At 38.3% G+C, this 15289-nt stretch overlaps 1 protein-coding gene and 1 long non-coding RNA gene across 4 annotated transcripts in view; both read right to left on the bottom strand.

Moving 5' to 3' along the window:
* Positions 1 to 609: 609 nt before the first annotated feature.
* Positions 610 to 15289, bottom strand: part of LOC134487462 (uncharacterized) — a 312713-nt gene continuing 298033 nt past the window's right edge. The window contains exon 2 of the long non-coding RNA XR_010066855.1: positions 610 to 2459. This is a non-coding gene — a long non-coding RNA (uncharacterized LOC134487462). The remainder of the gene's footprint in view (positions 2460 to 15289) is intronic.
* The window catches only part of LRP5 (LDL receptor related protein 5), a 157797-nt gene continuing 143117 nt past the window's right edge, over positions 610 to 15289 (bottom strand). The window contains exons 18-23 of one of the 3 annotated variants that reach the window (XM_063289268.1): positions 14742 to 14978; positions 13055 to 13165; positions 10799 to 11032; positions 10061 to 10200; positions 8486 to 8583; positions 610 to 6127 (exon numbers count right to left, since the gene is read on the bottom strand). In XM_063289268.1, the coding sequence (XP_063145338.1) occupies positions 5866 to 6127; positions 8486 to 8583; positions 10061 to 10200; positions 10799 to 11032; positions 13055 to 13165; positions 14742 to 14978 (1082 nt within the window). In that variant the 3' untranslated portion in view covers positions 610 to 5865. The other 2 variants (XM_063289265.1, XM_063289269.1) reach the window with 2 other exon arrangements.

Consider the following 15289-nt stretch of genomic DNA (forward strand, 5'->3'; position numbering starts at 1 on the left):
GTATTTTACAATGAAGCCAAAATAAAACCCTAGTATTAGCTACTGTGTATATGATAGCCAGCTTGGTGTAGTGATTAAGGCATCAGGCTAGAAACTGGGAGACTGGAAGTTCTAGTCCTGTCTCAGGCACAAAGCCAGCTGGGTGACCTTGGGCCAGTCACTCTCTCTGAGCCCTAGGAAGGAGGCAATGGCAAACCACTTCTGAAAAACCTTGCCAAGAAAACTGCAGGGACTCGTCTAGGCAGTCTCCAAGAATCTAACATGACTGAACGGATTAAAAATAATTATATGGAACAACTAGGTTGCAAAGTCAAAAATCAGCTTCTTTTTAAAGTATATGACCCAGCCAAAGGTATGTATCTTTTGATTCCAATGGTATTAAGCCAATGCTTATTTTTCACTAAAATTAAAAAGATGAGCAAGTATTGGGCTCTGCTTTATTGTTGGCAAAAGGGTTTTTCCATACCCTGGTGTATATTGGGTAATATGAAAAAAGGCTATTTTCAGCTGCCCAATTTATATTCTAAATAGTGATTTGGTAAGGCTTGTGTTAGTGATATAAATTTTAATGTTAACATACTAAAAATTAAATGGAACTCCAGTCCTTAGGACAGTACAATAATCTAATTTAATAACGGAGAGTTTGTTACATAATTTTACAAAAATTTATACCAATAGCATATTTAGCATCCATGAAATATAAACAGTGAAATGAAAAGGAGCACATTGGGTGTCTTAAAGCTCCCAATTTTGTAATTTCTGAGTAAAATTTCTCCCAGATTTCTCTGAAATATTTTAAAAAAACAAAAAAAAACCCAAGCACCTCTCTCTGTAAAATCATGTAATGAGTGATGTTGCATTAACATGTACAATCAAGCTTAGTCCCACCATCCTGTGAATGCCTTAGCTTGGAATGAGTTGAACACAATACATTTTTGCAACACCATGCTTGATGAAAAACTAACAAATGGAGCAAATGAGTAAAGGTGGCTTCCTTTTTAAGGTTTTGTTATCATCTGCCCAAGTCAATATGCTAGACTGTTTAAAAAGACCAAAGGCACTTTTTCTCTGTATGACAAGCTGTGTCTACAAAAAAGTATATGAATATAAAGCTAAAATATTTAGGAGGTTTGCAGAATACACTTTACAATATAAATATAAAACAGATCAGCATGAGTCTATATAACATTTCTTGGCAACATTTGTATATTTTCATGTACATTTACATTACATTAGCAGCAACTGCAAAATATTTAGATACAACAAACAGAAAGCAGCCTGGGTTTCATTTATTAGAATGCCCTCCGAGTAGCACATATAACAGTAAAGCACTACCCACTTAAAAATGTAAGTTGCCAGGTTGTAATCCAATGATCTTCTAATGTTCTCGCCAAACAGGTACAAGCCAGCTGCTTCTCCTGTCCCATTTCCCCACTGTTCCAAACTTTCTTATTCTACTTTCCTCATTCTTAGCCCAATGACCAAGATCCTATGGGAAAGTTCACATATTGCGGTAGACCATAAGGTGGTTGGGTTTGGTTTACTGAGATGTGTGAACTAAACCACTATGGTTTGCTAAGTAATTGTTTATAGCTTAGTGCTGTGTAAACCCAGCCAACTGTAGCTTATTGAACAATCTACAACTTAATGTGATCAGTGAAGTGTGTATTCCACAACACAAAAAGGAGACACGTTATAGGCCCTGAGGAAAAAAGAACTTGGAGAAGCTGTTAGCTGACTTTTCTTCTAGCTGAGCAATACACTCAAAACTAAAGGAGGAATTAAAGCTTGTAACTTGGCAAGCCTAATTTTGCGCCATTCTGTTCCAGGCCCAATAGTTTTTATTATTTAATAAAATCAACTGTTTTTCCCCTAATTGCAAATAGTTCAATTACATTATTTACAAAGTATTTTCAACAAATATTATTTTACAAATGAAATTTGACATCACACTCTTTTTTCCATCCAATACACGTCCCCACCCACCCACCCAAAGTTAGCAAAGGAAACTTCCAGGGAACTTAGGTCCATATCTAAAGGTGCTTTATTTTTAAATACTTTTCAGATGAAGAATTTTGGTATGTTAGGACCAACATTTCCTTTCAAAAAGGCTTAGTTGTCTAACATGTTAGTTGCTAAGCGCAAGTTCGCTCTCAGGCCTAGATCAACAACTTTCAGTGAATTATGGATTCTAAAAATTAATGTTCATGAAAATGGATCTAAGTAGACCCAAACAAACATCAGCTACAGAGATCAGGTATCTGATCTGACAACTTTCTATACAGAAGCCCAGTCTGGCAGGAAGAGATAGGCTACTTAAGATTTCACCAACACTAATAATCACTTCTGAAGAGATAAAACATTCAAAACAAATTCCCTAGGCTTATGGCATGCCACACACAGCCACTAACCAATGGCAAGGTAATATAAGAAAGTTAAGCTTTGACACTGCATTATGGCTGGACCTGAAAAATAGTTACTTGCTCCTTGCATTTTAATAAAACCAATGAGTTACATTTACATATATTTGCATGTATTATAACATAAAGGTTGTGTTCACACTCATGGGGCAGAGCCATAATATGATTTCGTTCTGGGCTACATGTAATATGAACCTAGCAACTTTGGTTTATTCAATCACAGCTAAGCAAACTATAGCTTAGCATCTTTAAAAAATTGACATCCAAAGCATTTGTTTGCTAGCCACCCCCAGCTTGATATGTTCCATAATTCTTGTGCAACATGACCACTGACCCCAGATTGGAAGGGCTCTTCAAAGCCAAAACTAGTCAATATTTTGAATATCATTACAAAATAGTTTTTAAAAATTATAGAATAATCTATATTAACTGATTCATGATTTGGTAAACTGTATCTTTTTTCTTTTATGGGATTCATTGAGACCTATGTCAAAAAAAAAAATGGATTCTACCATAGCCCAGAGTACTACTGATATCAGATATCTTACCTAAAATTCTGGGAGGGAAATGACCTAAAGTAATGAAAATGTGACAATTATTTCTCTGTAAGATATTTCTGTTACTTTTTCTTTTAAATCTTGGGTGGAATCCAGCGTAAAAAGTTTGGAACTAATGCCGTATGAGTTTAAATCTACTGATCAATAGAACTTTCTCCTACTCTGCTCCCCCATATAGTCCTGTCTGCCCATATATGATTTGGAGGATTTCAATTTTTAGAACATGCAGTAGTTATTCTGATTGAATCAGTTCCATCAGCAGGAGGATTTCACTCAATTCTATAGATTGCTCCATTTACCTGAAATTCAACAACTCCAGTCCTGCAAAGATTTGATAATTTATTTGAACTTGGTGGGATGTTTCTCATTTAACATGTTAATCAAGAAAGCAGAACATATAATTTTCTTGATTAACACAGATATACAACAGCAAGCAAAATAAGGATTTAAGTATTATAGCCATAAGTACTATAGTACTATGTGAACTCTGTTCACATCAGTAGCACTAGTTATTTTTTCACTGCTTAAAGTATCCAACTCACCATCAAATACAGTACATTTTTTCAGCAAGCAGGTTAACATCACCATTTTACTTTTAAAAGATAAACTGTTCATTCAAACCTTTAACGTGCAGTGCCACTTTTTAGACAATAGAAACCTGGCAATGGTAAATCAAAGCCTATAATGTTAAGAATTAAAAGGCATCTTCTTTATAAATGCCACACAAAAGGTTAAATGCAATTACAAGAGAATCAAGTAAGTGGATGCAAATCTCTTGACAACTATATATGTGTGTGTATACACACACACACATATATACAAGCTTTATTTATAATTCAGCTGGAAATGGAATCCTAGAATTGGAAGAAGCTGGCTTTATTCCCTTCCCACCCAACTTGAGTTACTAAGGATTTTTTTAAAAAATTAGTATGTTATTATCATTTAAAGTTAGTACATTATGATTTTTTACTTGAGCAATTTAGATGATTATGGACTATTTCTGTGTTAGACACATAGGCTCTACACCCAGACATCTTTGACCTCCCAAAGTTTTCAGGAGTAGGATATTTTTTAATACAAATAATTCTAATTTTTTCTCTCCAATATTGAACTTGGAAAGAGAAGTAAAATGGAATGACTGTAAAATACAAGTTTCTTGAGAGATCAGAAGTGATTCTCCTATACACTATACTCTTGATCTACTCAATTAGATCCTAGTTGCAGCTCCTCAGAATTAAATGACAACATCCAAACAATTAGCGATAGACGGATGTTAGGGACGTATTCAGAAACAACAGAAATCAATCTCTACCCTCTCAATAAGCTTGGAACTAGTGGCCAGGGATTGGAGGAGTTCCACCTCACACTTTGCCAGAAATACTTGCTAGAAACCCAGCTATAAATTTAAAAAGGAACCATTTTCATCGTCAATGATACTATGACTGTCAAAAGCCTGCTGCACCTGCTGTTATGCAGCTGTGAAAACAGAGTGTCATTTTGGCTTTTCCCCCCTTTTCCAATCATATTTCATTATTTGTCCACATCAGTCTCATACTACTACAAGCTTTCAAATGTTCTGTGAGGCAATCAAACCAAACAGGGGAAGTGCAGGCGTGGTTGGTAATGTAAGATGCATTGCCCATTTTCTTCTTAACCCATGATGGAAAAGCACCTTTCTGGGTTTTGTTCCAAATAAAATGATCTTTTAGTGACTTCTGTCTCTCCTGTGCTCTCTCTAACATGCTATATACAAGGTTTGAGAAGGTAAAGTTTGGAATCTTATCAAGTGGAAAAGATGGTGGCAGTGTACATTGTGTTTTAAAATGAAAAAGGTTTGTTTTCTTCTGTACAACCGAGGAGGAGGAAGGCAGGGCCTTCTTGCCTATTCAAGAAATATCCAAATGCATCAGTTTGGGGATTATACATAATTTTGCTATTCAGTTAACTCTTTTTAACTTAAACTATTTTTAATTGGTGAAATGTGTCTTAATTTTTGTAAACAAACAAAAAACAAACTAGGAATTTTCACTGGGTTTGAGAGAAAAAGAGAGTTCTAGGGGATTATATGTTTCTAGACTACTCTAAACTTCCAGAAAATTGATTTATAGTTTTTTAAACTTTCCATTTCTATTTCTACCATGGCCACTGACCCCTCTCCTCCCCCACCCCCAAATCTGCTGAGCTGTATTGGGGACCTCTAGAGAAAGATAAAACACGAAGTAGTGCATTGAAGTTGACAGACTCTTGATACGAGTATGATGTGTACAAAGGTGTCCAATGAATGCTTATTTTAATATGAGGAGTAGTTCATGATGAATACTGTAATAAATCTAACACAAATCCAGAAATCCATTTTTTTCATGCACTGATTCTTTTGGAAAGTGAATGATGGAACAAAACAAAAGAAAGCATTCCAAGAGGAAGCCCATTGTTGTGGTTAATTACCTACGATCAAGTATTAATACACACACACACACACATGAATTTCCTTTGTATGTATGTCAAATAACATCTCCATTTATTCACACATATTTCTTCTTGCCTTTTATATTACTTAAAAGAACGTGGCACATTCCCCTTTATTGAACCAAATGATGATTTCAAAATGCTCCAAGCATATATTTCCTGCTTTCCACCTCCTTTGGAGGTCAATTTAAATGTTGTGACTTCAATGCAAAGGCAAAATATGGCACAAAATTATGGATATTAAATTAAAAAATCAACATAAATATCACTTTGCTGTACAATTTTCACAGCCCAAGCCCACCCATTTTTATTCACATTTTTATAAGTTCCCACCCCATTTTAGATCATAAAATATATATTTAAAATCTTTGTTCATATTTAAAAACATATTTACAGAAAAAGACAAGTCCCTTCTGTTAAAATCACGAAGAGTCTGTACAAGGAGATGGAGGGGGGGGATAGAGGTGGAAGTAGCTTCGCTCGGTAGCTGGAGATGGTGGGCAGCTCTCCTCTGCTGACATGTACTGGCTGCGAGGGGTAGGAGGAGGAGGATAAGGATCTGAGTCGGAATTTAAGTCGATGTAGTATTTGTTGGCTTTCCACCGGCTTGTAGTGTAGTCGCTGTCGCATACATCTGTGCTGCAGGGGGTAGTTGGTGGAGCAATCCCTCTGATAAGATAAGGCCTAAAATACAAAATATATATCAGTGGCATTGTAGAAATATTCTGCTGGCTGGAAAGGACAGAAGTTGGAGACTTTCCATTTCTTTTTATCTGCAGCAAGAGGACACTCGATTGCAGTGATTACAAGGGAGTTACAGTGGCAAGGAATCCATTTCAACATTATATTGGGTTTTTTTTTTCTCCAGATGTTTTTACCATCTCAGTGGGACAAGAAAATTTTCTGGCAGTCGTGCTCAAACCATGGAATTCTTTTCACTGGAGACACATCTGCCACCATGAGTCATATTTCTTTCAGTGTCAGGGAAAATCATACTTGTGTCCTAAGATTCCATTATTTTTGGCTGCTGCTGTTACTGTTCTTTCTGGGGACACTTTCTCTGTGTTATATTTATTTTCAAAACCACCTCTGGCAGCAGGGCCTGTATCTCCCACAAGTATATAAGCATCCTAATTGTAGGTGTAGAAGTGTTACAACTTGTTTCTAAAGCCTATGTCCATGGTTAAAAACAAGTAGGGTCTGTCTATGAGTCTTTGCCTTCCCCATAATGGTGAGGAATCTACAGTGCTCCACTGCAATTTCCTACAGTCATAGCTAATGTTCAACCACCACTGTACAAATAGCTAAAAGAGTATCATATGTAGGGTTTTTGCTGATCCTGGTTCTCAAATGCCATTGTCACATAAGGTCTCTTATGCAGCATTACTTATTCCAGAAAATGGGATTTGCAGCATTCTTGCTGGATCATTCTTGGTGGATTTTTTGTCCTTGTGTCCAGATTGCTCAGGATTAGCTGCTATGCCAATAAGAAGGCTCATGAGATGGATCTAAATCATACTATTTTTGCATATTCTTTGGTACTTCTGCAGATTCATACAGCAGCCCTTCACCAATAGAGTCCTCTCCAGATATGTTGAATTAAAACTCCCCAAATATAGCCCGGCTAATGAATGGGCTTGTTGGAAATTCTGAAGGTTGTAATCCAACTTTTTTGGAGGGCATCAGACTGGGAAGACTACACAAATATCACAGCACTATCTAGCTCTGAATATCCTTTGGGGATATTCAGACTCTTTCCTCCAAGCATGTGAATCTTTATTTCATTTAAATTTCCAAGTAGCATATATTTAGCTATTAAGACAAGAATTGCACCTGTCATTTTCCCATCATGGAAGCCATTTTATTTTATTTTATCCATTCAATCATGTCTGATTCTTGGAGACTGCCTGGACAGGTCCCTGCAGTTTTTTTGTCAAGGTTTTTTTTCAGAAGTGGTTTGCCATTCTAGTTGTTCAGAAGTGGTTATGCCTAGGGCTGAGAGAGCACGACTGGCCCAAGGTCACCCAGCTGGCTTCGTGCCTAAGGCGGGACTAGAACTCTCAGTCTCCCAGTTTCTATCCTGGTGCCTTAACCACCACACCAAACTGGCTCTCTTGATTTTATTAGAGGTATAGTAATTTATAATATTTAAGACTTATTTGATTTCTTTTCTCTTGACCTCGAAGTATTTATTCCATTCAGCCATCATCTTAACTTCAACTGCTGAAGGAGTGTAAGATATCTGTGCTTTAAGGCTGTGTACAGTGAAGGAGGAAAGCTGTGTTAGTCTATGGTAGGCAAAAACCAGGGGGAATCTGGTAGCAGCTTTTCAGGCATAACAGGTTTTATTTAAAGGCGTAAGTTTTCATGAGCTACAGCTTCTTATGAAGTGCATCTGATGAAGTGAAGTGTAACTCCCAAAAGCTTATGCCTTTGAATAAAAACTGTTAACCCAAAAAAGGTGCTGCTGGACTCCTTCTGAACTGAGGTTGGATGTTAGACCTAATCTAATTCCAACAGTAAAGGTTTAGCAAAATGACGAATCAAGTATTTTCCAGGGAACACTACACACATCCTAGGCGATTACTGGACTTACAAAATACAACATACAAACATAAACGTATCTTTGAAATGATATCTGGAAAAAAAAAATTTCTCTTTCCATACATGGTAGGCATAAGCTGCCAGTGTTATACTGGTCAGTCTTCCCATTGCTTTTTGCATTACACAGGAAAGGACTCATATTGCTACCCAAAGTATAGCTGATTTCTATGGATGCAGTTGTGATAATACTAAAATGAGTTTTTCTGAGCAGTCTAAAAACTCTTGTCAATGTTAAGCCTTATTTCCCAGTTCTAAGACTCCACCAATTGGACTGTACAAAGCTGACAACTGGAACAGTTTTATTAGAAAAAGGAAGTATTTTTTACTTTTATATCCAAAGCTGATATATAAACAGAGTAAGAAACAGATATTTAAAAATTATAGGAGTTAAAGAAACTCTTAATATCACATTGCCAAAAGATTTTAAAAGGCTATTACCTGTAAGACCTTGTTGTTGATGGAATGTTTGAAGAATAAAACATTTCTGTGTTATAGAGGGAGCGATCTGTAGCTGGAGAAGGTGGTGGATTCAAAATCTGTGTGAATGTAAAATGAGAGTTTAATTTTGCCCAATGGGAGCCACTTCCATCACTGAAATCACTTAGATGCCTGAGGACAACAATGAAGTAGAAGTTCATACAAGGCCACCTCTGAAGCTGGCTTTCTGTGCTTTCTTTGGGTGATAATCTAGAAGGCCATATGATGAGAATCTGTTTCAAATCCCACTTTTTCCTAAAATAACGGGACCATTCTATTAATACGTGCCACCGTTTAGAGTTATATAGATGTACCGAGATTGGAAACGGGCATTCACAGGGGAAGAGGGGGACAAAATGAGCACGGAACTTTGCAGTGGAAACTCTACACATCTACACCATGTGACAAGAAATGGAGGAACTTCATCAGATCATGACATATATCTCGTATTTTTGGCATCCTTGTGATTAGTTTCAGATGCCTGTGCGATTGGATGAGAATTCTGGGATGTGCAGTCCCAGCGTATTTCTAGGACATGTGGTTGAGGAAGCCTGGCATGTACAGGTAGTCCTCGACTTACGACTGTTCGTGTAGTGACAGTCCAAAGTCACAATGGCCTCAGAATGGGTGCTTTATGGCCTGTAAAGCACTTCTGAGCATTGCAAAACATTGCACCACCCGCTGTTGTCAGATGATTGCATTTCAGACGCTTGGCAACCGGCTTACATTTATGACTGGGTGCAGTGTCCCGCAGTCATGTGATTGTGTTTTGTGACTTTTTTGCTGGTTTCTGGCAAAAAACACCCACTGGAGAAGCTGGATTCACTTAACAGCCTGTTAATTCCTCATCTTTCACTGAATGTCTCTGTTTTCTTATTCTGATATAAATTCGTGGGACGCAAAGTACCAAACATTTCTATCAGCAACATCATCAAAATCCACAAAGGGCAGAATAACTACACTCTGGAGGGATGAAAGCACAAGAATACAAACCCTAAATGGAATGTTCTCTAGAATCACCATAACGATGTGCTTGAAAATCTAATACTGTGTCTACTCATTAGAAGGCTTACTTCTCACTCGGGGATTATTCTGAAGATTAACAGTTACATCATTATACAGTGAATCAAACAAGACCTTAGTGGTCTTGCAGTTAAGTGGCTTCAACTTCCAAGGACAATCTTCACTGGGTTTTCCATAGCAGTACGTTGTTTCTTAGCAGTGCACCTAGATGGAGGGCTTCTAGAACTATGAATTAAAAGTCGGGGTTTCCATGCTAAGAAAAAAGACATGTGAAGAATAAAGAACACTCCTCCCCCACATCAGCTATTTGCATGCCATGGCTTACTGGGAGCAAACTGGGCGTCTTGGAGCCCAAATCTAACTTCCTGAAGATTAATTGATTCAATTTTCATGTTTGCGTGATAGCAACCCCTCTCTCCCCAACAATTGTCCAGTTAAGTGTGTTGTGCAAGCAGAGCTAATAGGATTTGGGATCATAGCTGTAACACGACTTGTACAATTTTCAGCACTTACTTGTGGATAAAACGTGGCCTTTGTACTGGATGAACTACTAGAGGAAGCTCCAGTGACGTGGTTTCTGTCATAAAGAGGGGCACCACTACTTCCACCCATTAGGCTCATGGAGCTAATCATAGATTTTCCACAAGAGATGCCTATATGGATAGAAGAAATAAGAATGGCCTGGATTCCAGTTATATACTCACTGAAATTTACCAGGGCAACTGCTGTGGTAAAGTGCGTCTATGTGGATTGCAGAATCTTTCTTGGTTTTATCACAAGACTAAAAAAAATGCAAAGTTCTCCTTAAATTCCCAAATGGAAGAATGTCTTGCTACAGAAACTTGAACTTTTCCCTAAATATTAGAATTTAAAAGATCTCTGCACAAAAAATACATATCCTATAGGGTGTACAGTTTTGCACCATATCTGCAAACAATCCTATCAAAGCATACTACTAAAGGATCCTGCAGAGGATATGGCTAAGAGAATGGTAAATCAAAACTCTAATATAAATTCTGAGCTCTGGCATTCCAAAGGAAGTAAGAATTCACTTCAAAATATTGCCCTTCATTCTATTTTTGAAGATTCTAAAATAGTAGTTTGGCTGGAGATTCAACAGCAGGAGCAATACAATGAGGATCATCATACAACCACAGTTAAGTCGCCATTTAGCATGTGGCAAAGTAAACAAACAAAAAAACAAAACCTGAAGGGCTTTATAGTAATACTTAGATGCACTGTCATTTTTACCTGTAAAGGTCCCATGCTGAGAACTCCCTGGAGCAATGAAATTTAAGGGGACATGAGGGGTCCCACTGACGTATTCATGTGGAAAAGGTCCATTAGGCCCAGCATAACGTTGGCAAACCACACGCTGGCAAACAAAATACATGCCTCCCATGACAAAAAGAGTAAGAATAATTCCGATGACAGGCCCAATGGCATTACTGTGGGGTCCAGACTCATCAGAGGATTTAATTTTTTCTGGAAAAAAAAAAAGATAAAAGAAATTAGAACACTATCTCCTCCTCTTTAACAGCCTTACCATATGTTGGTATAAAAATAGTAGAGGGCTATGCTAAATCCTTTTTGGCAAGCCTTCCAGTTATTAACATTACCCAGACAGGGCCAGTGGGATTCACATTCAAAGTATTTTTTCACTTATGTGAGATACCAGTAGGGGAGTTATGTTGTCATCTTTGATGTAAACTCTGGCTGATAAGGTTCTCCTCTATAGCATGTGATACTGTTGGGACAATTCCAAGTTCCCAGTCTGCACTCAAAGCTTGTATCTATCAATAGTCCATCACTGCAAATCATGTGCAGATTGGTACTTCCAATGCTAGCTAAGCAAACTTTGGGTCATCCCCCATAAGCAAAAAATCCACAATCATTGCAGGTGCTTATTTTCTGTATCACTGGCTAGTGCAACTAATCTTAAATTATTAACATCAAAAGAAGTTTTAAAAATGTGTGCAGTGCCAAAAGGGAAGCATTTGGTTAGGGGCATCAGCAAATAATGGGAATGGGAGTCTATTAGAGACATGTCTGAATTAAGGTTTGTAGAAACAAGAACTGTTTACTTCTCTCCTTCTGCATAAAAGAACTTTTCTCCTATCACCTTGTGGGAGCTGTCTAGGATGTTGCCCTCTCTTTTATCATCTTTATACAATTCACCGTAAATGAATAGTTCAGTAAACTTACTAGCAAGGCATATACATGGCTGAAATACTGTACAAATGAAGAAAGATGTGGAATACTCAACTGTATCACCTTTCCTGGTTTGAGTGACACCTTCCCACTCTCACAGTATCTGCTCTGGCAACCTTGGTCAACTGGCAGAGTCCACAGGTGTCACCTTTGACCTGAGAGGATTCCACCTATAACACACTGATAAGGGTCTCCTCAAACCTGGAACCAATCTAACATCACTCAGGAGCACCCAAACTTTAATGGATTGAAAGGAATGTTCGAACAGAACCAATATGCATGTTCTCTCAATAACTTCAGTAGTCCTTTTCAGTGTTCAAAAGGCTGTTCAATGTTTACTTCATTTTATTCCCATAAAAACACCATTGGGCAGATTAGGCGGATTTGATAGTGATTGACTCATGGTAACTTGTGGCTTTCCCATATTAAGTTGGCCCAAGGAACACATGCTTAAAATTATTCCAGCCTTCTTTCTTGGCCATAGCTAGGGATGATGGGACTTGTAACCTAATGCATCTGGAAGGCACCAAACTAGGTAAGGCTGGACTAACTTGTGATTTGTAGCATTTCATTTTAAGGGCCTCTGGGGCTCTTTTCTGTATAAGATGATTTCTACTGCAACATAGTTATCAATGGCAATTGCTCTAGTGGAGAACAGCCAGTTCAATTTCTTTTATAACACTTTGGAGGTTATCAGAGGGCTGCTATCTCTAGGTTTTTCCCTCAACCCTAACACATACAGAGATCCTAGGGCTGAGAATACATTATCAAACCATCTGTAGTCAGAAAGCCTCTCAAAGCATTTATGGTTAACATAAATGATACAGGGATTAAAGCCAATCTGAATAGCCACCAAAGGCCCAGGGGGGAAAAAAACGGAATTGCATCTGCTTTGGCCTTTTGATAATAGCTTTATTTTACACAGTTGTTCTTTCACAGGTTGTGGACTTGGCTACATCTGAAGAAATAAAAGGAAGATGACAGCTTTCTGAAAACTGCAAAGTACTATTGAAGAGTATTACATTTCAAGGACAGAAGTATTAAGCTACAGCAGTAGTAAAGGAGTGTATTTGCTTTTCTAGACTCAAAATATAAACAGTGACCCCTGAATCCAAACCTGTTTTTACCAACCTGATGGCCTTCAGTTGCATTGGGCTGAAAACTTCCAGAATTTCCTAGCTGTTGGCCATGTTGGCTGGGAATTCTGGAAATATTCAGCCCAACACAAATTGTGTAAACACAATTAACAATAGGAGGCCTCCTACATAACCAACTTACCAGTAAGAAGTCCCTTACCACAAGAAAGTTCATCAGAACCATCAATGCAGTCTGGAAAGGAATCACACTGCTGCTTTTTGAGAATACACTGGCCATTGGCACACTGGAACTGATTCTGGAGACAAACTGCTGTGGGGGGTGGGAAAGGAGACAATCACTAAACAAGTTTTAATACTTTCAAGATAAATCGACCAACCCCAAACTAAACAATAAACACATCACTTTCCTCAACACAGCAGTTGTTTTATAAGCCTCCAAGTAGCACAAATAAACATTATACTCTGTCTTCTTAGAAATCAAGCATCTGTGCTTCACTGGCAGAAAAGAGAGAGAAACATGAAATGCAAACCAGCCACAGCTCTTCTGCTAAGCACAGAAGATGTGGAAGGATTAACTATCATAGTGTCAATATGGAGTGTATAGCTCTAATTCCTTAAAACAGTGAACAACCCATTTGTGGCTTTAGGGCACAATTAAAAAAATATTGGGGGGAGGGAAGAATAGAAGGCTACACAGAATCTGACAAAGATCGTCTGACATCATGGGAGAGTGCATGAGTAGAAAGTTTCATTCTAGTTTTGGAATGGGTGTATCAAAAATATAAAAATATAACTGAATAATAAATTATTGCTATAGGAAGTTAGTTCTGATTAATTAATTACATTTACTTTATTTGTATGCCGCTGATTCTGGAAGGCTCTGGGTGGCTAATAATTAGTAACTTCACTGTACAAGAAACCTCCTCAACAACAGCAACAGAAAAACCCACCATAAAACAGACCAAATACAATTATCAAAATTATACATTCAAGAAAATGTACAAAACAATTGAAATCCTCCTCCTGCACTTGGTGGAAACAACAGGTCTTAATAGCTCTCCTGAAAGTCAGGAGGGAAGGAGAAGATCTCCATCGGGAGAGCATGCCAGAACATGGGTGATGGAAAACGCTGGCTTCTGAGGTCCCACCCAGTGGCATTGTTGTATAGGACAGGATCTGGAGGAAATAGCCCTTATTTGATCTTAACGGACAGGCAGAAGAATGTGGGAGAAGACAGTCCTGCAGATAACCTGGTCTGGAATCATGTAGGGCCTTAAAAATGACAACCAGAACCTTGAATTGCACCCAAAAGCCAACCAACAACCAATGCAAGTTCTGAAGCACTGGGGCCACCCAAGAATATTGGGATATACCCATCACTACCTAGGCCCCTGCATTTTGTACCAGCTATAGCTTCCAAATGCTTTTCAAAGGCAGCCCACGTAAAGTGACTGCGAGCAGGGCCCCACGGGAAAGGCCACAGCTGGTGCACAAGATGTAATTGAAGAAAAGCCCTCTTGGCCACAGCTGCCACTTGCTTACTAAGCAGGAGCTGTAAGTCCAGGAAGACCCCAAGTTGCAAATCATCTCTGAATAGGGGACTGCAACTCCATTCACAGTGAACAACGTATTTCCCTAGAATCATTTGGCCCTCAAATCCAAAGCCAATCTGTTTTGTTCAGTTTGAGCCTGTCCCTTCCCATATAGGCCCTGAAAGCCTCCATGCGCTTGGTCAGTCCTTCTATCGCCTCTCCTGTTTGATCAGGCTGAGAGGTATAGGTGGGTATTATAATTATAGTTCCATTTGCTTTCCCTCATTGCTGAATCTAGCAGTGTGTACGTTTCTAACATAAATTCTGCAGATAAATAAAGTGTACAGCCCTTACTTTCGCAATCAGATTCATCAGATTTATCTTGGCAATCAACTTCTCCATTACATCTCAAATGTGCGTCGATGCACTGCCCCTTCTCACACTGAAACTGGGTTGCTGAGCAGATGGGGCAGCTCTCCTCATCACTCTGATCGTCACATTCTGAAAAACCATCACAATGCCACGCCTTTGGAATGCAATCAATCTCACCAGTTGCACATGTGAACTGATCTGGGGAACAGGTTGGTGGCTCTGGGAAAGGAATTTTTAAAGGATTGCATGAAACTCTTCCAAAATTTTAAATAATGTACAACAAAGAAAACACTTGAGACATGAAATGTGCAGAATCCCTTAGATGTATTGAAAGTAAATGCAATCTAGTATTTGGGGGCTATGTTTGGAAATGTTAATGTCAAAGAGATGACAAATTTCATCCTGTGATTTAGTCTTGAGGTGATTAACATGGAAACTAGTTCCAAAAGGGGCAAATTTAATGCCTAAAAGATAAGTGCCACATGTACCAAACACCAAATCTAAATTACAAGAAAGTAATTAGCATGACA

This window comes from Candoia aspera, chromosome 1, assembly GCF_035149785.1.
Source record: "Candoia aspera isolate rCanAsp1 chromosome 1, rCanAsp1.hap2, whole genome shotgun sequence".
Lineage (NCBI taxonomy): Eukaryota > Metazoa > Chordata > Lepidosauria > Squamata > Boidae > Candoia > Candoia aspera.